The 27,988-nt window shown below is 44.3% G+C and overlaps 1 protein-coding gene across 1 annotated transcript; it reads right to left on the bottom strand.

Annotated features, from left to right (window-relative positions):
- ALPK1 (alpha kinase 1) lies at positions 1 to 27,988 on the bottom strand. Its single transcript, XM_074154860.1, has 13 exons — positions 27,868 to 27,988; positions 22,940 to 23,094; positions 12,693 to 12,891; positions 11,201 to 11,260; positions 9,483 to 9,569; positions 8,692 to 8,768; positions 7,037 to 7,132; positions 6,416 to 6,520; positions 3,986 to 5,990; positions 3,084 to 3,237; positions 2,007 to 2,169; positions 831 to 1,017; positions 1 to 197 (listed from the first exon to the last, which is right to left on the bottom strand). Exons 1-13 carry the CDS (start codon positions 27,986 to 27,988, stop codon positions 1 to 3), a joined length of 3,606 nt encoding a protein of 1,201 aa, XP_074010961.1.

Raw genomic sequence — 27,988 nt, 5'->3', positions numbered from 1 at the left:
CTACATTGACAGCTCTACCAAGGGTCTTGTTAAAGAAAGGCAGCGACAGATTTCATTGCACTCCACATGTTGATTATTAAAGAAGTAATAAATCCCTTTCTTCCCAAAGTTGGAGCGTGAAACATCTTTGCTATTAAGAGAATGAATCTGGGGGTCCGTGAGGTAGATGAGGCCTTTCCCATTACCTGTCACCCAACCTGTGGAAGAAAAGATACATCCTGGTATCAAACATCACAGCCTTTGTATCATCATTCTCAGAATTGTTTGCTTGGCACAGTTAATGTCACCCACGCTCTGTTAATGTCACCTCAGTGATTCCTCATTTGCACCTACATCAGCAAAAGCAGAACCCTAAGAAGTACATAATGAGTATTTAATGAAATTAATATCCCAAAGATACCTGTGTGCTAAAGCTTGAGTCTGAAAGTTTTCCTCCTTGGCTCTTAACCAAACAGCTCAATTCTCCAGTAGCTGAAGAGGGGACCTTTTTTTAGGCTTGCTAATTTAAGGAAGGAAGAAGCGTGACAAAACCCACTGCCTCTTGTAGTGTTTCTCCTTCAGATGGTTCCACAAGACACAACCCTGCAGACTGACTTTAGTCTAATTGGATGCAGATCACTCCATGGCATGAAGCTGTGGCACACCTGGGCACGTGCAGCTTACGTGCTCTCACTGTCAATGCACTGGAGAACAAGAGCACTGCTCAAGGCAAAAACACACCTGCACACACCTCCCTTACTTTACGTCATTTAGAGACACAACGTCCTTCGTAGACCATATTCTGCAACATGAGAGGACACGTAAGAAGTGAAGTTCACTGTAACACAAACCTTGCAGATCAACGACAACCTCTGTTCCATTGGAGAACTCGTAGCAGAAATGGCCGTAGGCCAGACCGTACTCCGTGGCTTTGTACTCATTCTTCACAACCTTCGTGTTATTGGACAGCTTCACAAACTCCCCGAGGATGTAGGGCTCCACGCTCACACACCCTTTTATAATTCTGTCTTCCAGTATCTGAAAGAGGAGTGTTGCTGTCAGTCACGCAAGCAGAGACGTGAAAACAAGGATGCTAAGTTTTTTCCTCTTGTTTTTTCCTCTGAGAACTTTCCATCGTAAGATGGATGAGAAGAGTCTTTATGTTAACCCACTGCTGATGCAAAACACAGGCTGTTTAGATGAGGAGCTCACATTTAAGTAGAACTAAGGGTGGTACAAGATCCAACACAAAGTCAGCCTGACAGGGGAAACTCCATAAACAACAAATTCTAGAAAGATCTAGTTTGTGCAGCAAACAGGAAACTTCTTTCAGGAGACTATGTCTAAAGAATAAGCGAGAAAGTTGAAAAGATTTGGGTAAACCTGCACCTGGTCCTCCTTCAGTGTGTAAATAACCACTGGAAGGGTTTTGGGTTTTTTTTAGTCATTTCTGTGTTCAGAGACTTGCGAGTATTGATGCCAGGCTCTCATTAGGCCTTATTAGTGAGTGGCATAGAGCCAGAATTAGTGCCAGAATGGCTAACAGAAGTGATAGTATGCACAGCATGCTACCCTATACCTACGCGTAATGAAACAGGGAGTTCAGCACTCTGCTGTGGCAGGCAGCTCTCCCTATTTGAAATACAAGTCAAATGGAAAGTCAAGCCTCAGAAAAATGAAAAGATCCTTTACTGTCCTGCTGGGGCCTGGATGTCAGCTTTAACCTGTGTGCCAGCTCACCCAGATGATATAAAAGGCTGGGTAACTCCTGGGTTTCGTTTACAAGTGAGTTTCTGACTCCTAACAGGACGTGGCATCTTTTTTGCCAGTTCACCCATGAACTTGTAGCTCTGCAGGTAGGTGTCTCCTGTCCTGAAAGGAGCAAATGCATCTACCAAGTATGATCTCATGAATGACAGCATGTCATCTAGAGGTGGCTTAACTGCTAGTAATTTAAAATCAAAATTTACTTAGGACACTCTTCCCATCAATTCTTTTGTATTCCTTAGAAGACAGTTAGTTCTTACCAGGAGTACTGCAGATGGGATATAAAAGATTTGGGTTGGGACCTTTTGCTCATACAGTCTTTTGTTGAATTCTGTCACGTAGTACTGGGCAGTCATTTGCCGTTCCACGTCACTGAAATGATGAAGTAGTCCTTTTTCATCTTTATATTCTTTCCCAACGTACCTAAACAAAAAGAGAAGTGTTTGGTGCAGGCAGATTTGCAAGAGACTGCCCTTGGGAACCCCCTACTTGTGAAAGAGAAACATCACTACAAAGGAGAGTTTGGCTGTTCAGAAGCGGAGCCAGCTGTTGGCAATGCATTTAAAATAGCAGCGATTGAAGTTGTGGGGTTTTCCTTTTATAGCTCTTACAGGCATAAAATGCTGAACTGATCAACCAGATCCTAGAACGGGGGTTTCATAACAGTGGAATGTTTAAAGTTAACTCTTCTTGACTCCGAAGGGAGAGCCGACTCAGATGTATTTAAAATACTGTTCTTAACCCATAATAATTCATAAGCTACTTCTAATAAGAATCCAAAACCTGCAATTAGTAGTTAGGAGAGGTCTCTTGGTGCAGAGGCCTTTATGAAACAAATAGGTGATTTTAATCCTGCTTTCAGAGCAGATGCATCCATTGCATAAATCTGCTGCTGAAATTAAAGAAAAGCAAGTGAAACGCCTTTCTGTCTATAGGTATTGTGAGAGATATATATACATATTTTGCTAATTCGCTAATGCAAAGCTAGAGGTCAAACAATAAAATAACAAGGAAGGAACATTTAGGCTCCCATGAGATTATCCCAGCACAGACAAACATGAAGTCAAGCCTAAGAATTGTCATGAGCAAAGGAACACTAACATGGCTGTTAGAAGTCAACAGTGACTCTTGTCCCATTGAGACTATGATTTCTGTAGTTGTCCAAGTAAAAATTTGTACTGTCTTCTGAAAACACTTAATGAAAGGTACTGTCTAACAAGTCATTGGACTAGCTGAATCATAGGTGTAAGACTAATCCTACCAAATAGTTTTCATTCATATTTACACCAAAGTAGCATTGATAAATATTTGGTTTCAGAAATTGGTTTGGTCAATACCTTCCCAGACTTTCTTCTTGGTGCAGGAAGTGTATCCAAAATGCACTTCTCTGTTTACCTTCCTTTTCCACGTTCAGGTAGTCCCCAATGAATACCGCTGTTTCTTGGCCTGTCCAGAGGCCTGATTTCTTTGAGTATTTTAGTAGAAGAGCAGCTACAAAAAGAAAACACCATGAGTAGAATGGACGATTTCACAGGACTGCTCTAAGCCTGTGCTGAGGGATGAAATAACCAGCACTCAGGAGAGAAGCAATGTCCAGGGCTATAAAATATATGATAAGAGGTATCTAGATTCAGAGTTGGATATTTTACATTAAGGACAAAAAATTGCTAAACAGGCTTGAGACATGCAAGATGGGATGAGCCCTAAAGTGGGTTTTACTTAATGAGCTCAACAAGGCAACCTATAATGGTGTTGCTCCTAGCTTCTGTATTTCTTAGGATATTGATCAAGTATCTGCATATTAAGGTATGGCTGTTATTAACAATTATCATTATCTTAAACAGTTGGCAGGGATGAAATGTGGAATCTAAAGGGGTGACAAAACCAGAGACTCAAGTAATAGGCTAGAAAGGGCTTGATGAACTGGCACAGGGATTTCAAGCAGCCTAAGATACCTCTTGCAACAAGGGACTGAAGCAGGAGGGACTGAGTGGGCAAGGAGATGGAGCCCATTTCCATGAAGCTGTGACTGATGTGCTAATGGATAAGGAGTAGGAGAAAATGGTTCAAAGGAGTGTTCTTCCATTGCTAGAATTCTTATACAAAACCTCATAAAACAACAAAAAATTAAGTCCTAATAAATGATGACTAAAACATTATGTTAAAAAGCCTGAGTCTGAAAAGACTGTGGGAGCACCTGTTGCTGTGTGAAAATGCCCGTCGCTGTGTGGAAACTTACAGTATGCTTTACGAAGCTGTTTAGCCTTAAAAACTCCAGTAGGCGTCAGTCGCTGGACAAGCCAATTATGTTCTACCCCTGCCAGAAGCTGTGTGTAATCATCGTCCCTCAGAAATCGAGCGTCAAGGATTTCTTCCTTTGTTCTCCCAGGCATGAAGATGACACCACCTTCCCTTGGGCTCAGAAATGCACTTTCAGGGGAACTCTTGGGCATCTGTGCTGCTTTGTACCATGAACTCAGGGACGAACTGGATTGTCTCTTGCTGCTCACCACATCCTGAGACTTTTCTTCATCTTCTTCAGTAGTGGCACAATCAAAGCGCTCAGTTATGGATATCTTTCCCCCTGAGGACAAAGCTGTTGGTGCACTGGGAGTTGACTGATGCTCTGGAACAGATGCCGTTGGATAATTGTTTACTAGGTCTCCAATACTGATGAAATCAAATTCGGTGTCATCTACTGTTTCTGCCTGGGCGTCAACTTCAGGCACTTTGAGAGATCTGTTTCCCACCACGGCAGATTTCCTCAGCCAGTCATGCACAGAGGAGTCACTGGCCATTTTCGGCTCGATGCTTGTTGGTAGTCCAGAAGCATCCCCATCTGGGGGGGGACGTGCCTCACGGGGGGGATCCTCGGTGCTCTCTGCAGTCTCTCCTTCTGGGTCGACCCACAGGAACTGGCTCCGGGGCCCACTGCCCTCCCTGCCGCTGTCCTTGGTCCTGCAGCCCAGCTCTGTCCGGGAGGAGGACTTCTCTTCCAGCCTGCTAGGAACAGAGTAAGGGTTGGAGAGGGAAGGAACCACATTGTTCACCTCCTCTGCTTTCTTCTCTGAAGGGCTCTTTCCACGGTGTCTTCCCTCCCATAGCTCTTCTCCATGCAGAGACTCCTTCTCTACCAGCCTCCCAGCTACCTCCAAGGAAGGCTGAGGAGGTCCCCCACAGCTATGCAGAGGCTCTCGATGTGATGGGGGCCGGGCTCTGGGAGGTAGTGAGCGCAAGTATGCAGCCTGACCATTTTCATCAGATTCTGTTGTGCAACACTGCTCCTCCACTGAGCCCTTTTCCTGCTGCTGCCCTTCCCTGGGAGACTCTTTGCTGCTATTACAGTTTAGTTCCTCCCAGCTGGAAGAGTAACTTGATTTTGAAAGCTTGCACCAAGAGCTCTCTGAAGTAGCGGTTTGAGTCCTCTTTTGCCACCTGGTGAAAGCGCTGTTTTCATCATTTATTTCTATTTCTAATGGCTCAGTCTCTTCATTGAAGGAAATTTTCATCACATCAGAGCCCATGTATTTACTTCTTTGGCCACTCAGTCTCTCTGAGCTACTTCCTGCTGGTGGTGAATTCAGCGTTTTCGCTATGCCTTTCCTCTGGTACACTATTTCTTCAGTAGTACACACAGTGTCTACAGTTTTGGTTTCTGTTCTCAAGGTTGTAATACAGACTCCCACCTGGGTTTCCCCTGGTGTGCTTTTATGAAGCCTGCAGGTATTTTCAAACACTTCACACACTGACAGATGATGCTGAGAATGCATGGCAAGGATCTTCTCAAAGCTGACTTCCTGTTGCAGGATAGGTTTTTCCACTGTGCCTTTAAAACTGTCTGGAACATAAGACCTAGCATCAGAATTTGGGAAGCTTTCCACCCGCAGGCGCTTCTTCACAGATGCGATCAGAGACATGATCTCTTTGGCAAGCATTCCTTTCTCTTCCTCTTCTGTAGATGAAGTGCTGTATGAATGCAGTTTTCCCATGGCTTCTTTACATAGTTGACGCACCTCACGGAGTTTCTCACTCTCCCCGTAGAGCCATCGATGAACGGTTGTGAGGCAGAAAGCTGCTTTAATAAAACTATGGAGCTCCTGCTTGCTGGTGATGGGACTGTTATCATCCTTGGTGAGGAGGCCGATCTCAAAGGATTCTTTGGCTTCAGACAAGTAGAACTTTCTCTTTTCTGGGGGACAGTCCTTGGAGTGACTATAGGACAGCAAACACACCCCACGGATGTTCTGGGAGGGGATGAAAGAGAAATGAAGAAATTAAAAAGCTGGACCTCTGGCAGAGATAAACAAAGGGAGGAAAAATATGTTTCTTTCCCTTATACAATTTGAAGAAAAAGTCAGCTCTAACTGCCTGCTGCTCTCTTTCCTGGAGGAAATCTTGCTCTTTTTCCTTTGAAATACAGCTGTAATTACAGAAGAAAGCATTCCCAGATGGGCTTGAAAGCCCATCCACGGTTTTTGGACAGATACTGCCTTCTGCCCATCTGCTTAGCTTCTGATTAGAGTTCAGAGCAACATGTAGCATCATACCCACAACGCAGACACAATACCCTGTATGATGCAATGTTTGAAAGCTGGATTAGAGCCAAATTTAATAGTCTGGGCTCTTCTCTTATACAAATAGCACTTTCAGAATGAAGACTAATACTTACCACGGCTGTGAGGACAAACAGCGGAGTGTACTGGCTGTAGGCTGCTGCTAGTTTGCAGGCCTCAGCAGCTGATAATAAGCGATGACTGAACTCTCGGAGAAGGCTCTAGTGAAATGAAAAAAGCAAGAGAGAAAACTTTATCTTAAAAAGGTTTCTTTTCAAAGAGATGGGTCTACCTGGTAAGTAACCCTGTTAGATTGAAGCAAGGCAGCTTGGGATTTGTTTCCTGTGTGTTGTAGGTTTCCCGAGCTCTCTGAGACCTTTGAGTCTTGCTAGAGTGGGACATCATAACTTAAACAACAACGGCCAGGTCTGTTTCCGAAGGAGCCTTTTTGCTCAGGTTTACCATTGATGTGTCACTTTTTGACCCTATAAATATTCTATATATTACACAGACACACACAGTCTGTAAATACTCTGAATGTTTTTTTTTTTTCCTGAAGCAAGGCATTCTTCCATCTAGGTGCTAATGAACTTTTCTAACAGGAGCAATGGAAGTTTCTTCAGCCCTCTCAGCTGGAGAGGAACTGGAGGAAGAACAAAGTGTGGGTGAGTTTGGGATAACAACACACAGTCCATCTGAAGAATCTACACACACATGAATACCAAAGCAAGTCTTACCAGGTCAATCTCAGCATTGGTTTTAAAGCGGGCATAATCCTTCTCATTCATGGAAGCAAAGATGTCTGCCATAATACCCAAGGAAGTAGCAATTCCCTGAAAAAGAAATGGAAAATTACGATAGTGTTTTTCCCCTTGCATTTTGAATTTCACTGCCCACAATAAAGCCAGTTTTGTGTAGAACATACCAGGAAAAAACAAAAAAAAAAACCCAACCAAAGAAAAGCACTGCTAAGAAATTCAGAGACATCATCTTGGTAGGGTTTTATTAATTTCCACTTGCAGAAAGGGTAGCCTGGTGGATATGTTTCCATGAGTGGTAGCTATCCAGATTACCACTAGCTCTAGGTTTCAACTTAAATAGCATTGCATTTTCCTTAGCATTGCATTTTCCCAAGGTGCTGCTTGTGACAATGAAAGTCTTGTGATATCACCAAAAAATGCATGAAGCCCTTGGCTAATCATATCTGAAAAAAGACTCAATATGTTTTACTGTTGTTTTTCAGAAAAGATGATAGAAAGCCAAAAATTATGTTTAAGAACTGGCCAGTTGATCCCAGTCCTCCTAAAAAATCCAGGGTAAAGATGTCTAGAGAGATGACAGAAGTAATAAATGCTCATCACACATAGCCTAAGAAAACAAGCATCTTTTTTAACACAGTTCCGTAACTTATTGCACTGTTTAAAAAACAAAGGAACAGAGTTGGACAAAAGTCAAGAGTTCTCGGTATGGATAATTTATTCTTCAGTTTCTAATTGGGTTTTTTTTCTAAAGAACCAATTAAAAAATAAGACATGAACATGTAACACATAGATCTATGAACTTGCTAGTTGTCCCTCTTTCTGGAAGATTTGATTTATCCATGTTAGCTAAGGGTTCGCCCAGCTAAATAGTTAAGAACGTCAGGAAGTATTTGTGTGCTTTCCACAAAATTCACTATACGTCTTTGCTCCCAGAGAAATGTTCTGAGATTGAGGTCAAGCTTTAAGGTATGGCAGAGGAGGGGTGATGAGGTCTGTTTTTGTGGGATGTCCTATACTGGGGCATAATTTCAAAACTTCTTAAAGCATCACCCTAGGGCTTGCAAGACTTAGGTTCGCATTCCTGTTTAGCTACGGACACATGGTGTGACTGTTGCTTCAAGATTAGTGCAGCCAAGCCTCACAAAGGTGTTAAAGACAGATACGGCAGCTGTTGCAAGGTGTTCAGATACTGCAGTGCCAGGGAACATCCATCACCCACAACAGATAGCGTAGCACAGCTCGTGAACGCTCCAGCAAATAGACACACTTAGTTACTAGGAAAAAAAATTAGCCTTCGTCCTAATAAATAGACAAATAAATAAAATCTGTCGTTGCATTCTGCCCTTGTCAGAGGCACCTGAGACACCCCCAGTGATGGTTCACTTCAGCTGGTTCTGCTTAACGAAAACTTTCATTCCCCTGCAGGAAAAAAGGTGTCGGTAAGTCTGTGCATGCATGCGGAAACGACCTGCAATACTACATTCGGCTAGAATGTTTGTCCTGCACATTAACCTTGTCCAACGTGCAGAATTGAAACGATATTGCTAAAAGACTCTTCTGAAGTAAACAGAAGCTAATTTAGAATGATTATTAGATTGGCAAAGATATCCAGAGTGAAAAGGAAATACTACCTTTTTATCTGGTTGAGGAAGTTTGAAATATCCCACGACTGAAGCCCAAATCAGCTCTGCTGCCTCATACCACATCCCTGGAATAATTCAGGAAACCAGTCATCACTAAGCAGATTACTGCTACAGATGGCTTTCAATAGTTTATTTTACACCTCCCTGAGTCAGGAGCCCTCAAAACAGTATAAAACTACACCGTTTTTTGCTTTGGTGACACTGAACATTTATTAGTTGCCTTTAGCTTTTCGCTGTGCATAAACACACATTTTATGTTCATAAAAGACTTCAGCTCAACAGTCATGGAATACGAAAGGTCTCATCAAAAGCATAAAATTAAGGCTGTTGGCCTCAAGTACCAAGCCCTGAATACAAAAGCCCCTCATGCTGAAAATGAGGGATTTTCTTGTCTTGAGAGAGGAAATTGCTCTGATGTACCTGTGATAAACTACTGCCTGCCTTTGGGAACAGCGAATTTGGGAAAAGCGTTAGCAAACATGGAGTTGCGCAGAGAAAAAGGGAGCAACATTTCAGAATGCTCCTCAGCTTCTGGTAAGATTAATAATAAAATGCTAATTTCTAAAATGCTTTTGCTTGGTACATGGCTCTAGATCCTTGCCGCAAAGAGATGGATGCACAACTCATCTCCCGTGGCTGTGTTATGGGCATCAGGCAGGCATTCTACACAACCTAGAACTCTGACATACGCCATATGTACCATTTTAAAGCTTGACTGCAAAGAAAAAAATACAATAGGGGAAAACCTCAAGCAGATGTTTATAGAAAAAAAGCTTTACCAAGCTTTTGCAGGATTTGTCCTCGGATCTGTAAGCAGACTGACTGAACGAGAATCCTATCGCTTTCCTTAGCGTATCGCCAGGTACCTGCAGAAAGAGTGGACAAACCCAGCAGAGAATGAAAAATGCTGCTGTCATTGTAAGCCTCTGAGGGAAACCTAAATCCCAGTAAATTGCCAGGATTGTCTCCATTGAATCCAGCTGGTTCGAACCGGGACTTACAGTCAGATAGATGACAAAGTGACAGTGCACTAGGGAATGTAAGTAGACAGCTATATGGGCATGTAGCTTGAGTGACAGCTACACAGAGCATAAACACAATCTAAAAATGAAAGATACTTCTCCTCTGTGAAGTAACAAAAAGTCATTGTATATAAACATATTACAGAGTTCCACTAAAAAACAGTCAAAAGGATTAATATGGGATATCTTTGTTGTCTCCAGTATATAAAGCAGAGCAAAATACTTCTAACCATTGGCAAAACATGTTTTCTTTTCAGATATCACTACCCCATGAGGATCAAAAAAAAAAGTTTTCATGTTAACACAGTACGATTAGTTACACAGTCTTTCGTTATCAAATCTATATTGGATTTCAGAATAGAATACAAAATAAAATCACTAAGCTTTCCTAAATATTGTGAATGTTCAACTGCAATTCTTAGCATGAAGTATCTGTTCAACGACACATCTTCAATGTCAAACAAACAAGTATTATCGTTGAATATTAGGAAAATAATCTTAAAAGAAAAGCATGATCCCAAGAGAGATGACATGCAGTGTTCTGCATAGCCTGTTCTATTTTAATAGCGATAGCTGCTATTTTGTTTAAAGCGCTCTTGCATGAAGGCCTTTCTTGTATGAGAAACTCGGTTTCACATGAAAAACAAAACCCAGAATAGGCTTCTTAACTTTTATAAGCTTCGTGGCTGTAGAGAAACCTGAATGTATTGACTAAATACACCTAAAGGCTAAGGAAATGGTGAACAGATATAAAACCCTAAAATGTATTATCTTTAAAACATAACTAAATAATAATTATGGATGTCTGTCAAAATTAATGAATTCTTAGCACTAGAAATACTACACAACCCTCCAGATCTGAAACAAGCCACATGACCAGCAGTATAGTCATTTAACAGAAAGGGGAAAAAAAAAAAAAGCAATTTCTACAAACATCACCATACATTAAGGAATGGTCTGATTTGTACAGTTTTGCACATCTATTCAGCAATAGAAGAAAGTGCTGTAAGAACTTTGTTTTTCCTTAACCCCAAAAGATACTAAATAATTGCACTTCAGTCTGCTAAAGGCCTAGAATAAAGTATTCATTTAGTTCATACGATCAGTGTGAATATGGAGGATTTGGGGGGAAGGGGTGGGCGGGGGGAACTGTCTTGGTTCTCTAGATTAGTTAATTGCTTGAAATCAGTCAACATTTTAAAATTTCCTGGGCAGAGAAATTAGTAGCAAGGCTGTCAATCCAGAATCTTTTCCCATCCAAGTGAAGATATACAAGGAAGAATTAAGGAAATTTCAAAACAAAGTTGCAGTTTCCACATTTTAGCAAAGAATGGTGAAGAAAAGAGAAACATGATGTAAGGAGTCATTAGTGAGGTCAGATTGGCTGTATTTGAAGCTTGTGTGACTGCTAAAATTAGTATCAAAAATCCCACCAAAATAGCAGATATGAAACTGGAAAAGAAATATGCATGTACCTGCTGCTCCATTGTTGTTTATAAGGTTGCTTAGGATATATTCAGCTTTTAAAAGTTTACCTGATTAAAAATTTAAAAAAAAAAAAAAAGACAGAAAATTAATTTAAAAATGTATCATGTGGCATGAAGTGAACAACAATATTCATCAGTGAAAGCCTGTGCAAATCAAACTCTTTTTCCCAGCACTGCCATTGTGTCCACACTTAAAATAAACTTTCCAATTAAGTACGCGCTGTAGATGCTGCCTCATGCTCAGGAATCTCTCTGACACAGGCTATCTCACATATACAACAAATATTGCAAAAAAACACTGATGAGGCGACTGTTTCTAGCCAGACACTTGATTCAGAAAATCTCACTGTGAAGCTGTGTGATACACCCCGCTACAACCCACACATAGGTTTGTTGCTGTCAATAGGCATAAATGTACATGCACTACATTCTATAATACACGGTTGCACAGTAAGACGAAATTACGTATATATCTGCTTTAGCCACAGGCTATGCTGCCTCCCTGTCACTCTCTACCTAGCTTTTTAAAAACATCTTAAGCACAGAATATACAGCCAAAAAATACCGAGAAGGGGTGCAGCATGCAACAGAAGGTGGGATTCTGCCTTTCAGCCCCCTGTCATACAGCTCGGAGGTTTTGTCACGTGGCCGGAGTCACCCATGGCAGGTTTAAGGTCTAGTTTGATCAGCTTTATTCATGTCAAACCTTGCTTTTTGTCTCAATGGTCCGGCTGAATCCAAGAAGGCTGCTCCAGCCAGTGAAGCAGTGTAAGTGTTGGCTGAAGTGACCCACCAACTGGAGCGTGCCAGCAACCAGACAGCATGGCCTGAGAAGTCCACAGCCACAAATAAAAATAGCTATGCAAGGAACTTATAATTCTCTTTTCTGCAAATAAAATGTTCCTCAGTTGCGTTTTTCAGAGCAGGTTTGTCTGGCTTTGTTTTCTTCTCCCCAGTGGAACAGTGGGAAGATACATTAAAAATCCTTCAGGTGTTGCCTACGTTATAGGAATGATGGAATTTTTTTTTTTTTTAAATCAATTTATCCTTGAGGGGTTGTAAGCTGCATTGTTTGCATAGTCAAGTGATCCCACTGAAAAAAAAAAAAAAAAAGCAGCTGGGACAGTGCAGAGAAAATGCCGGGATTCTAATTTACTTTTTAAAGGCCCTTGGTCAGAAGTATAGCAATTCAGATATCCCTGTTTGAAACCAGCAGGGAAGATTTGTTAAGGAACAAAAGCTCCAATTAGTATTTTCCACACCCTTTCACAATTTTCTCTCCTGCTTTGGCTCTGAAACCCTTTATACCAGCCCCTTTGTGCTAGTGAGAGGAGCTGGGAGGGCTCAAGGGGGCTGGGAGTGGGCTGTGCATTTGAAAACATGGCACCGGGGCCGTAAGCATGTCATCCCCGGCAAGGCACAAAGCATCTTCTTCAAAGTCAAGTAGTTCCTAATTGGGCTTGAGCTGAAGCAGCAGTACCTGTGTTGACGGAGAGGCGAGCCTGCCGGATGAGCACCTGAGGGCCGATCGGCGTGGTGGGCTGGAGCCTGTGCAGACCCTTGGCAATCCGAAGAAGTTGGCTGGAGGCATCAATCCAATACAGGAACCGGTCGATCAGGAACACAACAGCAGCTGCCGTTACGCAGTCCTTGACCATGATGGAGGCTTTCAAATAAACCTGAAAAAAAAACCAAAAAAAAACCCACCAGCACTATGGGGCAGCCTTAGAGAAACTCACCTCACAAAGGCTCTGTGAACTCTCTACAGAAAATAGTAACCCTCTGCCTACGTATCATTTTAGAACAGATGCGATATCCCTAGTTATTTGCTGTAAGGTGGCTACACAGTTCTACAGCAAGTGAAATACTGAATATTATGAGAAGTAAATATACCCTAGCAATTAAAAGGCTGTCTCAAAATTGCTACTCGCCTTATAATCTTTATGTTCCCAGGCATTTACAAAATGGAGAAGTCTTTGTGGCAGTGATCAGATAGGATTTATTATAACCTATGATTATGCTTATTCCTGATTATATTTTCATTTTTAAGACAGAAAGGTTCCAGCTGTTCATTTATTTGAGCTGTAGTTATCATTCCTGATTTTTTTTTGGTCTTTCTAATGGCTGTTTAATACTCAGAACCACATAATTTTGTGGTCTGTTAATGAGTTTAAATTACGCCCAGATTACTAGAAGTAATAACAATTACTTTAAAAGGGGGACATGAGTCTGGAAAGACTGGAAGTGGTCACTACAGCCATTGTCACAAATGGAGCTCAAGCCATCCACTCCTTTGTACACCACAAACAAATGGGCCAGGAGACCAATGTTTTTCCCCTGCAGGTCATCTTTAATGACTACTAAGTCTGTATGAACTCACTTGGATTCCCACAGTGGTTGAGCCATCGCACCAACACAAGGAATCAGCCGGAGCTCCTAAGATAGCATGCTGTTAAGAGGACAGGAGGCCAGCGAAGACAGCCATGAGGAGGCACACAGCCTCATTGAGGTTGCAGAAGTCCACCCAGACCTGGGGACGCCTACTGAAAATCAACCCCTTCCTGTGGTGGGCAGGAGTTGGCACTCCTGGAAGGAGGTACTCCACATGCTGACATGCAGGTGATTCCCTCTTTACAGGTTTGTCACACAGGATGGGGAGGATGGCACCCAGTCATCATTTCACTGAAACACCTGCCTGAAATACAGCCATCAGCTGTAAGGAAGAAGCCATCTCTGCAGCTACAGAGTCTCGTGGGTGCCCTGACCTGTCTGGTCTTCATGGCTACCAGTGGTTCAGCAGCCTCACGCTGGCTACAGAGAGCCCAGCTTCCTGCTGCCCAGCCTGGCTCGAACACCCAGGAGCTGGCAATGGTCAAGTACTCCTTTGCCGTGTGGTCAATCACAAGAGGAAACAAAACCCAGGAAATGCCTTAAACCATACGAAGCCTCCTCAGAAAAAGGATGTGTTTCTCATCTCATTGATGTCAGCGAGCAACTCTACTCATGACAGAATACAAGCAACACAGGGGAGGGAGGATCAGACCCCACAGCACCACCAGAGGATGAGAGACTGTTAAGAAATCTTTGTCCAAATCTTCACTAAAACATCAGGTTTGGCAACTATCTCCCACTTTTGTCTGAGCATCAGTCTCCTTCCCTTGCCTTCCTTGTGTAAATGCACAAGCAGGGCCAGAGAGACAGCAACGTCCACGAGCTGCTTGAGACACCGCTCAGGCTCCTTGGACCCCTCCCCACCCTCATTTCTATTCTCTTTGCTTTTAGCTCAGAGCCCCACAATCCGAGAGCAAGACTTGTTCTTGATTTTGTGCAGCATAACCACCGTCTGAGGTGAGCAGGAGAAAGCCCGTGTCAAACCAGTTGGAGAAGAGCCCACGGCATAGGGCACGAAGCACCAGTCTGTTGCAAGCGTTTGCTAGCTCGTTTGCAGTTCAGCCAGGCGGGTTTGTACAAATTTCCTTTTTTCTTTTTTTTCCTGAGCCCGAGTTGGATTTTCTAAGAGGATGGCACTTGAAAAGGATTCCTGGAGCCCCGCACGCACAACTCCGCTTGTGCCGGCCAACAATGGAGGAATCCCCCTCTCCAAGCACCTGTAAACTGACACTGCAAACCAGCCATTTGAAATGCTCATCAACAGGCCATATATTTAAGCACAGAGCATCGCCTAATCTATTTTTTCTTCCCTCCCCTTCTTCCTTTAATAGATCGGAGCACAAAAGCCTGAGAGAGGGTGACCTACCAAACAAAAGGGCCTTTGAGTTCCTAGGAAAAGTAGACTTGGAGGAGGATGGAAGGAATCCAAGTGGCCCTATTATTTCCACTTGCACTAATTAGACATTTTTCTGTCAGCTATTGAGCACTGCTGAGAGGCCAAACTCACTGAATTCATTTCTAAAGTGTTTACAGAAGTTTGCATCTGTTTGTGTCTCTTCAGGAGGAAAATAAGCACTTCAATAGCATTGTGGAAAATCTAAACGAAGCATCCTATTCTGAAGGGCCTGGCAGTCTTGCAGCTGCATAATTTAACTCTCCGCTCAATGCCGAAACCTCTTGTGTCCCTCTCCAAACCCAAATGGACACAAAACGTAGAAAAGTCAAGCCAGGGAGAGAAACTCGGCTATTTTTTTTTTAAAAGGCAGGGCTGCACGCTGTGTGGCACACAGAAAACACGGTTCGATGTCAGTCTTTGCAATTACGTCCCCCCCCCTCCCCTGTTCTGAGCAGCACACCAAGAAATTAATACCCGCTCCTTTCATGCCCTGCCAACTCGTGTGGCTGGAAAATTCCTCCGCACCTACAGCTCGTGCACCGGCCCGCTGGGCACGCACCCAAAGACCCTCCCCGTGCCCCGCCGAAACGACACGAGGCAGCGGCTCCCTGTCACCCAGCCTGGACCCGGGGAAACCCTATCGACTTCCAAGATAGGTCACAGCCTACCCCCGACACAACCAGGAACTCCGCGCTGCTCGCCACAGCCGGACACTTTGTTCTGCATCGCGGGCTAGCGCCCTAACCAGATTTACTCACTTTCTTTATGGCTTTAAAGCCGGGTCTAGGCGCATCCACACAGAGAAAGGGAGAGAGAGGGAGAAAGAGCGAGGTCCGTGCGCACTTTGTTTTCACATCTGTGTCCATGATGTGAAATGCATAGGTCTAATTGAGTTTATGACACAAAGGGAACCTCGCGGCTGGGAAGTGGAATCAGGTGGTGAGAGAATTACATTTGCACCAGATTTCTATACATGGACTATTGGGGAAAATGCAAAACAGCCTTTAGTGAAGGTTTGGGTTTTTTTTTTTTTTCCTTAATGGTGATGAGTGGGAGGGTGTGCTGTTTGCATGGTTTCCTGCATTAGTGGGTTAGCTCCTCCTCACGCCCGGGCTGAAGTTTGGGTCCCAGCTTTGGGTTCAAAGCCACGACGCCTCCTTTGCATTGACAATGGGGGCCGCTCCCAAGAGAGGGGAGAAGCTCAGAACCGGGGGCCATCTGGCACTAGGACTGGCAGGAAAGCGTCAAAGGGAAATTATTGGTGCATAGTAAATGAGGACGAGGAGGAGGGGAAGAAAATAGGGGAAAATCTTTATGTGGCAGCTGATGTAAGAGGAATTACAAGCCCAAATAAATGAAATATTGATTTAATCCACTCTCTCTGCCCTCTTTATAAAGTGAGGATCCTGGAGGCAAACCCCCCCCGCCCCAGCATGCAGGCTCACTAGGGTCCCCTTTGGAAAAACGCCTCTGCAAACAGCAAGGTTAGAAAGCAGGGGCAGGAATCGTTTCATTTTCAGAGTGTCCCCACAGTTTTGCAGACGCTCTGGATTTCTGTGGTTTTGTACTTACATCCATTCATCTCGAACTGTTTCAGTCTTTGTTTCATTTGCAACTGCAGCTGAGTTTTAAAATATTTAAAACAAAACATAAACAAAAAACCAACAAACAACAAAACAAAACAAGAGCAGTCAATAAAGGATTTCTAATTCTGTGCACAAGGCAGGAGTTTCAGGGACACATACTTCCAGGTGCTTTAGTTCTCTCCCAAGAGCTGTTCCTAGTTAGCACTCCACTGAACCCTAACAAATTGCCCGGTTTTCTTTCCTCCTACGTTCATCCCCTGTCAGATTAAACACAGAGTCACAACACCAATGGATTTGGCTGAAGTCTTTCACCCTTTTACCCCACGCGCTGTGAGCAAAGCCCGTTTTTCCAAGAGACCAAAGCTGCTGTCACCGCACGGGACTTCTCTATCAATCTCTGCCTTTCAGCTGGCAATCAGAGCCCACTCGACAAATAACAAGGAATTAAGCCTCCTACCACCTCTGTGATGGGCAGAAGAAAGCACGTCCACGAGGCACAGACGGATATGCTTGAAACACAGGACAGTCAAGTCACACAGTAAATAGCTGCAGACTGAGAAATAAGAAGCTCCTGGATGCTTTCCTCTCTGCTCAGCACAGTGGAGAAACCTCATATAATGGCCTGAGCTTCTGGAGCTGTTAATTAGCTCAAGTTATTCATCCTGAAGGCAATAGAGAGTTGGGTGTTTATTCAATGGGAGCAGCATTAGGTCCATTATTAGCAGCTCAAAACACCACAGAATGGGTCAGGTTTTTTTTTTTTTTACAACCAACTACATCTTGCTTCACCAACTGAGAAAATACTAAAGCGAGAATAACTCCCAGTTTTCTCAAGAACCTCCCTGTTTTGTAATTTAGCTTGCCACTGATATAATTTTTCTGCTACTGGGACATTCCATGTGCTGCTCTTGGCTTCCACTCTCTTGTTGAGAGCCTTTGCTGTTTGCAGGGAGTGGAGCCTGGAGAGTCCCGCTGGCAGGACCAGCTCCGTCCCTTGCAGGATGGAGAGGGCCTCCCACAGAGCGCAGAAGGCACCATCCCTGATCAAGCTGCTGTTGGCACAAAGCTCGCAGTGCTGGGTAGCAGTAATGAAGAGAGTGCACCCACCCGTGGGAGAACCATCTGTGCGATAAACTTGAGCAGTCTCAGGAGGGAGCAAAGCAGCAGGTAGGTCAGGCTGCTGAACAGCAGTATTTTGGGGCGAGGATGGAAGCAGAACCCTATAAAGTGCCAAGGAAGCTCCTCAAGAGGGAGTTTCTGGGGGCCTTGTGTCTGACAAGGCAGCAGCGTTTTCAGGGACCTCAATCATCTGCAGGAGTACCCATTCTTAATCATTACCAAGGATAGGTGCAACAATAATTTTGTGGTCCCGATTTGTCCTGCTGTGCTCAAGCTCTAGACTATTTATAAACTACTGTGGCGATTCCCTGTGATACTTTAAAATACTATGTTGAAGGGGGTATTTTAATACTTAAAAATAGCTAAGTGCCAGTGACAGAACTCCCCTGAGGGGGTGGCATCAAGACCATTATAATCAGCTAAAAATCCAAGAGTCTCTTTCCTAAATCTGTGTCCTCAAAACATCAATCCATTTGAGTAGTAGTTTAATTTGGAAGGAAAACACAACACTGCAATCTCAGCAATACAACATTTAAAGTCTTTTCCAGGGAGGAAAAACTCCATGAAGCTGCATCTGAGAAGAGGAAATCCTCCCCATGAGCAAAGCGAACCGACAGTACCCAGGATCAGACCTCCTACCCTTGTTATTTGGTGCTCCATGTAAATTCTGCTGTTTGTCCACAGAGGCAGCAGAAGACTGAGCGTTTCGCAGCGTTGCACGCTGGCAGCATGAAGGCAGCCACCCTGGGCAGCTGAAGCTCTCCTGCCTGCACCTGATCTCTGACACTTCTCATTTACAAATCCTCAGGGATTGCACAGTGTGAGGGGGGCTAGGGTGCCACAGATCCCCTCTCGGGCTGAATTCAGCCCACAGCCACAGCTCTTCCTTACATCACTCTCCATTTCACTGGGATCACCAAAGAAGAGCTCTTATGAAGCAGGTAGCAAAAGGTCAGCCTGAACAACCAAGATCCCAGGGCTACAATTTAGGGCTTTAATTCTCCTGTTACCACACCAACAGTTAGAAGGAGGAGAAAACTAAATCCTCAGCCCTGTCTTTAGTTCGTTTTCAAAGGCTCCCAGCTCTTAAGTGCCACACACACACCTAAGGGTAGTTAGGGCATGTCCCTCAGAATGGTTACCCTAATGGCAATCCATCAGCAAGTAATTAGCCAAGACCCAGGAAAGGGCTGCAGGGCCTTATTTTCTACTCTTTTCAATATTCCCATTAAATCCCATGAGATTCTGCACCGGCAGGGCCAGGATCCATGCAGGGAGCACAGGGTCAGCCTGCACAGCTCCCTGCAGTGGGTGCAGAGGGACCTGCAGGAGCCCTGCTCTTGGAGGCTTTTCCTTTTGCATTTGCACTGTATCTATCCCATCAGATCCTGGTCCATGGCTGGATGCCTGAGCCTGGATGCAGGAACTATCGATACTTATGATAAAAAATGAAGTGAAGCCCCACATCATTACAATGGGCTTGCAAACAGGCTCCAATCGTGCAAAAAATAATTAAAATGTTAACGTAGCATGAATCATCACACAGGAGAGCTACTTGTGTGCATAGAGTTGTCCTTCAATGAAACTCCCAACAGGGTTTACAGGATCAAAGCCTACTGTACATGGGCATGTTGCCCTCTAATGGCTGGTCACCGAGCATAAGGCTATTTCCATCCCTTGGGATAGCAAAGATCCGCAGGAAGGGTAACCCCTGGCAGCCTCCCTTTTGGATCTGCAGCCCCAATCTGAACCCCACAGCACGTGCAGTATTTGGAGAGAAAAAGTAATCCCTCCTTAGTTATACTTGCCAGCAAAGATGCTGTTACAATTCTGATTTTGCTTTGATCTGGTAAAACCAAAAATCCCAGTGCTTCCCAGTTTTTGCTCAGGATGCAGATGTTAGTTATCACCCTTCAAGCCTTAGTACAGATTCCCACCAAAAGGGCATTCAGGCTGTGACGGGGGCTGCAGGACGGGCTTGGTTTGCTAGCTGATGGCAGCAGACAGGGAACCTCTCTTAAAACCTGCTAGGAAAACATGAAAAACAGTATGTTGAGCTTGTTGAACTGCAGTGGCCTTTGTATTGGTTGGTGAATCCCAGGCAGGAAAAAGGAAAAAAAAAACAAAAACACAACTCAAACTAAAAAACCCCACCTTCTATAAGATGCAAAGATTTTATAAAACAGAAGTGCTGGTTTGCCTCAAGGATTACAGTAGATCTGTTGCTTTAAAATCCCTAGGGAGGTTGATATTGTGAAGAGAGGGGGAGGTAAAAAAGAAAAGTTTGCACACATTGCCAAAATCTGCCCTGAGCCCTGCTCCGGCAGCAGCATGGCTCCTGTTGAGCTGAGGCTGCAGTGAGAGAGTGCTGAGGAAAGCCTGGCTCGCTGCTCCCCCCTGCCCCCCAAGCTGGTTTTGCCATGCCTTCCTACTGCTTCAGCCAGCGTCCAGAAGCAATGAGCATCCCACAGCAAAGGCAAAGAAGAGCACTTTAAAAGGCTGCAGGTGCAGGTGGCTTTGCCTTCTCGATGTGTCAGACGAGCGTGCAGCAGCCAGCAATGGGTATCCCACTTTATTTTAGAGTGCAACACTAAGGCAAACCCTTGAAGCCAAAGCTTAATCCGCTTACTCACTGCGCTGGTCTCATGGAGCTTTTCAGCCTACTCACAGAGTAAAACATCCTCATGGTGAGCCCTGGTAGCCAGCTCTGCCTCCTCGAAACACCACCAGTGTGTTATGGTAATGAAGTGCCTGTCATTCACGGATCTCAAAGCACTTTTTAAATGTAATGAATTACGGTTTATGAGCTTATTCTAAGCATGGCAAATTAAAATAAACAGAGATGAAAAATTTTAAAGGTTTTTCTGAACAATAAACTGACAAAGACTTATTTTTTTTCCTCTAGGGAATTAAATTATCCTTCTGTCCCTCATGCCGGAAAAAAAAAAAAAAAAAAGAAGAAAAAAGTTGCTCAGACTTTTATCTTTCCTCATCACACTGTAATCACTTCTCTTCAGCCTCATTTCCCCCCCAGCTTTTTATTCAAAGAACTGAAGCAGCCTTTGCTCTGCCTTGAAATTTTATTAAAAAAAAAAAAGGGGGGGGGAGGAATGGATGAAGGGGGAAAAAAATCCCTTTTCCTGACTAATACTAATAATACAGGTCAAAATGTCAGTCTATCTACAATTAAATGGAAAACAAAAAAGGTTTTCCCTTTTTCCCATGGTACAATGGCTCTGGAATATAAATTACCGATGAAGATGAAATAATACTTCAAAGCACATGGGGAAAGGCAGCACAACGTTTACAAAGTATTTTCAACCGCAGGATGAAACATTGAAGACAACGGTAACCAATGGACTTCAGGGGGTGTCGGTGAATAGTCTAAAACTAGCATGCAGTAGGATTTTAGGTCCCTATAGTCTATGACCCCATGATATGCTTTGTTTAACAAGGGCAGCTGCAGTTATCAACAGATGTTTCAGCAATAAATAATTGGTATCATCTCAGAAAAGATCCATCTACCTGGGGAGAGGGCATAATGCTGCAAACACTGCTCCACTATTACAGCCACATTAATCTCCCATCTAGCCAGGTCTCTCAGGGAGTTTACTGCAGGTGTTTATCCTGGGAGAGAGCAGACAAACACTCTGAAGTTGGAGCGCTGCGCAGGGATTGTAAAGGAGGTCAACCTCTGCCATAAATTTCTGTCTAAGGCCACACACACCAAAGAGAAAAAGAAAATAAATACCCAAGCAGCAGCCGCTCCCCACTCCCCCGCCCTGCCATCCCCAAGCAAACTCAGGATCCCTGCAACATGGGATGCTGGCAAGGGGATGCTGGGGCTGACACCTCCCAGCCCTGCAGTTGGCTTTTCTGAGCTTCTCGTTGCTCTGTGCTATTCAAAGTAATTCTCATCCCCAAACAAAACTTGTTGGCCTCACTTGGGCAGGGCTCTCTCTGAAGCAGGTGAAATCTCCCGGCCACCTTGGAGTTAACAGCAGTTCCGCAGCGGGATTTCAGCAGGGCCAGACCTCCCTGCCCCAAAACCCCAGGTTCTCAGGCTGGACTGCCCTCTCCCACAAGGAATAGGATTCCGTTGGCTTCGGAGATGCACCACCATAAGCAAAAAAACCCTCAAATCCTCACAAACCTCATCTTTGCTTTTTGTTTGTCCTTCCAAAGGGATACTCATTAGCCTAGATATTACATTTACCATTGAAAAGGGAGTCCTCTATTTGCTACAAGTCGTGTCCGGCATGCCTCCGAGAAAATCAGGAAAGCAAGAAGCAATCCACATTTCTTGCCACTTTCTAATCTTTAAGCTCAAACTCATCACCTCACAGGATGGGATCCCCAACACCATTTGGATCCTGCAACTCCTTAAACAGCTGAGTATCTTTTACTCACAGGAGAAGTCACATAAAATTCTTGCCTTCCCTGCCTAAGTTTTCACCAACTTTGGTCCTCGAAGAAATCCCATCAAGTAATTCTCTTGAAAAAGAAAAGCAGATTATGAATTGTGCAAGCCCTACTAAAGTGAGTAATCCTCACTGCCTCCTAGCAGTGCTGAATTAAACAAGGCACAGCATTCTTTTCAAATTCATGTTTTTTTAAAAAAAACTTTTTGCAAACATTTGGCATTTTAGTTTTATTATAATGCCAATTCTTCAGGGAGGACAAGAACTGCCCTGTGAAACCAGAGGAAGGGACAAAGCAAGTGCCCAAATTAGGGTGGGCTGAGCATGAAAGTGAGCAGAAACAGCCAACAGACCAGAAGCCTAACGCGGAGGTAGAGCTCCCACTGATCTCACATCCTTGGCCTGGTTGCAGTGGCAGCAGAGGGCAGGACTTCTCTTCCCTTGGAGAGATGCAGTGGTGACGTGGAGATGAGATGTCTCACAAACAGGAAACTGATTCACACATGTTGCTTCACAGCAATTTTAATTAAAAAAATTGGAAACTGTATGTAGCTTCTGGGTCCCTCTCTCCTCTGAGGACAAGATAAAAATCACATCTCTAGTTTGGCCCCTTGGCCTTTGTGAGCAGCCTCAGACCAACACAGACTTGCTCACTTCTGCTTGCCAAGCAGTTCCTCACCTGCTGCTGCCGCCGCCGCCATGCAGAAAAACAAGCCCCTGAACCTACAGGTGATACTACCTACCAGGGCTCTGCATACCCTCCTGAAGCACCTCAGAGGGACATTTTACACAACAGGTGTGTTGAACTTCATACCAGCAAATCGGGGAGCCTCACGCTGATCATATCTTGCAGGTTTGTTTTGTCTTCTGGGCCGAGGTCTTGTTTGTATTGCCACTTCTCCGGCACAAAGGGCCACTTCATTTCCTTTGCCTCCTCCAGAAGAGTCCTCAAGTCCTCAGGAAGCAAAGCTGAAAAGGTCAAAGAGCAGGTAAAGATATTGCAGTGGGCTCAGCCGCAATGCTTACAACAGACCCTGCAAAAAGCACACCTCCCCTCCCTCTCAGACCTTCTCCCAGTTGCTAACACCTCTTAGCTCTTGCCACCAGCCTCACCAGGAGGGAAGGTGAGCTCGCCTGTCATCGGTTACCCTTGGCTGCTCTGCCCTCCAGGTAAATGGGAGCCATCAGCCATTAAAAAAGCTTTTAGCAGGAAGTCACACCGACTGCGGCTGGCTGGGCATGAAGAGCTACTCCAAAAGACAGGAGGAAACCTGTTCCCCCGTGTGAGGGGAGGGCTCCTGGCAGAGCAAAGCACAGAAGACCTTCCCCCTTGCTGAGGGCTCGCTGGTGACAGTGGCAGAGCTAGTGTGAAAAGAAACATTCGAACTGAGAGATAAGCCTGGACCGTGTAAAGCAATTAGACAAAGATCTAAAGGAATATAACTAATAACAAGCATATGCTCTTGAGAATATGTATGTGACTGATAATTCAGTAAAAAAACCCACCAAACCAAGAGCTGTTGGCCTAAGTTACTCGACCTGCTCTCCAAGCAGTAGCCACAGACTACAGGACACACTTTCCCTCAGCACAAGAGACCTCACCGCTATCGCAAGACAAAATGGGTTAAGCCATGTGCCTGGGAACCACTATTAACACAGCAGTGCCACAGATGCGTGGTAGATACCAGCTGAAGCCTTGCTGTGAGAGTTCCTGCTCAAAGCTGATGCATCTTCCTTGAAGCCAGCTTAGCCAAGTAACTCACACTAGCTGAGGAGCTGGCCCAAGCTTCTGTGTTTCAGTTTGCAACCAAAGTTAAAAAGAGACCGAAGTTAAGAGGAGACGTTAACTGAAGTTAAGAGGAGAAGGTGCCCTTGGTCCAGGCATGCTCCTACCCAGACATGGCCAGCACAGAAACCTCAATCCTCATACCTTTCACTGAAGTGCTTCCAAACCCTATCCAAAGCCCAACTTTCCCTCCCAGCTTGAAAGGCTAAGCACAAAGGAGACAAAAGACAGATTTTATCTTTTTTTTGGGGATGAGGGCAAAGTACTGCCAGCTCCCATGCCTGGCCCCTGATCCTCCAGCGACGTGCCAGAGCTCACAAGGCAAGAGCACAGTTTGGTCCGTGCGCATGCCCTGCTCCCTCCCTAAGCTTGCCCTTCGCCTCCCATATAACCATCAGCTGCGGGTGGATCTCCAACCTGACCTGACTAAGGATGGAATTGCTAGTAGGAGCACACAGCCAGATATCCGGGCTTGGATTTGTCTCTTCCTTTCAGCTGCAGCCCACATTTTAATTTTCCTTGAAGCAGGGGCGAAGCTGCAGCCTGAGTGTGCTGTGCTAACCACTTGGCTGGGGAGACACTCTGGCCAATAAAAGTGGATTTAACAGGGATTATTGACCAGATGGGGCTAATGGTGATCGTCAGCTGCAGAGCTAGCCCCTTCTGGCCATTAATCCCCAGAAAAAACCCTGCTCAGAGACCATCGTTGTTTTAACAAGGCAATGCAATAAATATATTACTACATATTTTTTAATCAATCCTTTACAGATGACTGTAGAAAATTGACTATGTAAAAAGGTTTATATCATGCTCATTACAGTACATTCACCGGTACGTTTTTCCTAGGAAAGAGCAGGAAGTTGGATATTAGGGTCCTTTTTCCAAAAAGTCACCTTTAAAAAGACACCACTTTTTCCAACCCCCGTTTTCTCACTTGTTGCCGCAGCTCTGGACACGCTTCCCATTACACATCCCAGCTTCACGCGCAGCCACATTTCCCTGCCCTTCTGAAGTGGTGTCTGGAGAGGCTCAGCCCTCTACGCCATCACAAGGTGGACAAGCGACAAAGCTGGAGGGGAGAGGAGGTCGTGCTCCCGCCCTCACCCCTCTCACCGCAAGATCAGTGCTGCAGCAGGGATACCCATCTCATCTGCATGGGTTTTATTCCCCCATGTAGAATGGGGAAGACCGAGCTTCCTAAGATCTTTTCCAAAAGAAAAGAAGACTAGCGGGGGCCTGAAGGCAGTCACACCAAGCACGTTTCCCCATATGATCCCACAGGACTGACATTTCGGGGAGGGATCTAGAGAAAAAGAAATAGGATGCTTACAGTGGCAGCCTTTCTGTCTCCTCCTCTACCTTCTTCCTCTGTCTTTCCCGCATGAACTCATGCTTACTTAAATAACACTAAAACAGGAAAAAATAATAGTGTCAGCAGCTATGAAAATCATCAATGGGATAACGCAGATGTTGGTACTCTCTCTAAAGCATAAAGGTATTACTACTGTCCTCTTGTTCCTGTTTCCCATGTTATCCTTCACAAAACCATAATCCGCCTCCTACTTGATGCACTAAAGAACAAAGAAGATAGTCAAATTCTTTATTATTGAACTTTTATTTTTAAAGAAGGAGCCTCAGCAGTCACTACTGACAAGGTGGTTAGAAAAGGAAACCAGGGCAACATTTTTGGAAGGATTTGGCAATCTAGGGACCTTCAGTCATCTTTGAGGTTGGACGTTCGTGTAAGCTTAGCAGGATACCGCTTCCAGCCTTGCTGTGATGTCTAGTTGTTGCCACATGGAAATAAACACAACTAAGTGTGTTAATGACAGCAGAATGATGTTGTATCGCAAGAACATCTGCTAGAATCACACCAACCAGTTGGGGAGCTCTTGTGAACAGTTCTGAGCTTTCAGCTAAAATCCAGCTCCCAGGACAAGAGTTTACTCTTGTAACAGATAGCTGTTCTCACCGCAGGCAATATAAATTCAGTAATTAACCAAGGTTGAACTGGCACAGAAGTTGACTGGGACGATTTCTAGCCTAAAAAGAAATAAAAAAGCAATCCAGACCCATCTAACACAGATGCTGCCCCCTCAGCTAAAGCAAGATAAGGCTGCACTCCTCCTCTCCTCCCCATTTGTATGTATTTGGCTTTCAGTTCCTCCTGTGTCTGAGAAAGCCGGGGTGAACAAAGAAGGAGAGGGGGGAGAAGAAACCCCCTTGGCCTCTGTGCTGGGAGGGTCCCCCCGAAGCCGAGCGCCGCAGACCTGTGAGGCCCTGACTTCCCCGGGCAGAGAGCCCCAGCAGTTATTAATGTTGCTGTCACCGCCCCGCTGCTGGGTATTTTTCTTTCAGCTGATGGGAACACTGTCCTCGGAAAAGCCAGAGCACCACTTCAGGCTCTGATCGCCTATTTCCTGAAGCAGTTTACCTGAAGGACCATGTCTAATCGCGTGATTATAAGGGCACTGATTTACCTTATCTGGAACTAAACTGATTATTTCTCATACTTTGTGGTATTTAATAGGAGAAAGAGGGAGGAGGATGAGGGGGAAAAAAGCCTACCTGATTAGGAGTTCAAGAGCCTATTCTAAGAAGCCATAATAAAACTTAAAAGAATTTGTGATGAGAAAACAAAGTCCCCTTTGTTGAAAACAAAAAGAGAAGAGAAAAATCTTCCAGTATCCATAACAGAAACCTATACACCACCCTCCACCACAAACAGACTTAGGTGCTTCAGAAAAAGGCAGCTGACCTCCCAGCAAGAACAAGGATGGTCAGAAAAACATATTCTCAACGGCTCTGTGCTCCAAGACAAACAAAGGATTTTAAAGATCAAATTAACATTATGGCCAAGTCATTCATGCAAAGCAAAACTAAACATTAGTAACACTAAGTGGGAAAACGGGCAGTACTGCAGATGTGTCACGCAAAGGAAAACCTTCACGTAAATAAATTTTTTTTGTGTGTGCTTTTTTTACTAATGCCTTTGGTTTTCCCCCCAGAAATTTCACCTTCATCCTTTACTATATGCTTCTGTACTTGCTGAAGTTATTTTTCTGTGTAGTGGAAAGGAGTACATAATCTCCCTACCTCGTTCCAAAAAGGAGTAATTCAAACAAATTCAGCAATTCAAACGTGGCTTTTAATTCACAAATAAAAAAGCTGTGGCAATGAAGTTATGTAGCCCTCAGAAAGTCTGAACCTAGAGAAAACTGAATCAAGTCCATTACATCCTTTCATGATTGACATGAATTGCATTTCCACTGGAATTAAGAAATAATAATTTATTTTTTTTTCAAAGCACCACAGCATCACCAAAATAAATGCTGGTTTCCAGCAGGTAATGCCAGCATTAAAACAAATGAAGAACCCTTTTATTACAGCTCTTGTTAAATACTGCTTCCTTTCCCAGTTATTTATTCTAGCCATTAGCCGGCATGGATTTTCCTTTCAAGAGGGATATTGCAAGTTTTTTTTTCTTTGGACACCACTTATAGAGGTCACACACATTTTACAAGATAAAGATTCAGGCAATGAGCTCTTTAATATATTAGGAGAAGCTGACAAACAGAAAAGGCCCTCCCCCAGTTCCTATGAAAGGAGAGGAAATATGTGCCCTTATTCAGAAGTTGCATCCTTTTTTTTTTTCTTCCTTTTTTTTTTTTTAATAACTGAAATTTATGTGCATCAGCAAACTTTTGGGCATTGTTCTCCCCAAACTAAACTGTTCCTTACAGCCTCATGTTTACTGAAGCCTAAAATTAGAACTGACAGCAATTCACTTCAACAAAGTGGACTTCTTTCCCTGCCTGCCTGTAGCCTGCATCCCATTCATGGCCTCGAAATCCAGGCATCTCTTGACACTCATCTGCCAGGAGAAGAAAAATAGGGCAGGGCTGAGGACCGGCGGCTGCTGCTGTGGTCCTGCTGCCTCTCCTGGGGGATCTCACCTTGGCACCGCTGGTATTCTCGCTCATCTTCCTCGCCTGTGTCAGCCTTTGCCGACAGGAGCGTGTCCAGAGCTCGTTTGCACTCCTGCAGCAGCGTGGCCACGGCATTTTGATTATTCAT

The sequence above is a fragment of the Numenius arquata genome, chromosome 10 (genome assembly GCF_964106895.1).
Source record: "Numenius arquata chromosome 10, bNumArq3.hap1.1, whole genome shotgun sequence".
Classification (NCBI taxonomy): domain Eukaryota; kingdom Metazoa; phylum Chordata; class Aves; order Charadriiformes; family Scolopacidae; genus Numenius; species Numenius arquata.
This window is presented reverse-complemented; position numbering and strand designations above follow the sequence as displayed.

What these genes read in the sequence shown, in the direction of transcription:
- ALPK1 (XM_074154860.1), bottom strand. Translation starts at nt 27,988, where the DNA reads ATGAATAATCAAAATGCCGTGGCCACGCTGCTGCAGGAGTGCAAACGA. An exon ending in TGTTTGTCCTCACAGCCGTG is followed by an intron (nt 5,991 to 6,415) that starts GTAAGTATTAGT and finishes ATCCCCTCCCAG; the next exon opens with AACATCCGTGGGGTGTGTTT. An exon ending in CAAGAAGAAAGTCTGGGAAG is followed by an intron (nt 2,170 to 3,083) that starts GTATTGACCAAA and finishes CTTTTTGTTTAG; the next exon opens with GTACGTTGGGAAAGAATATA.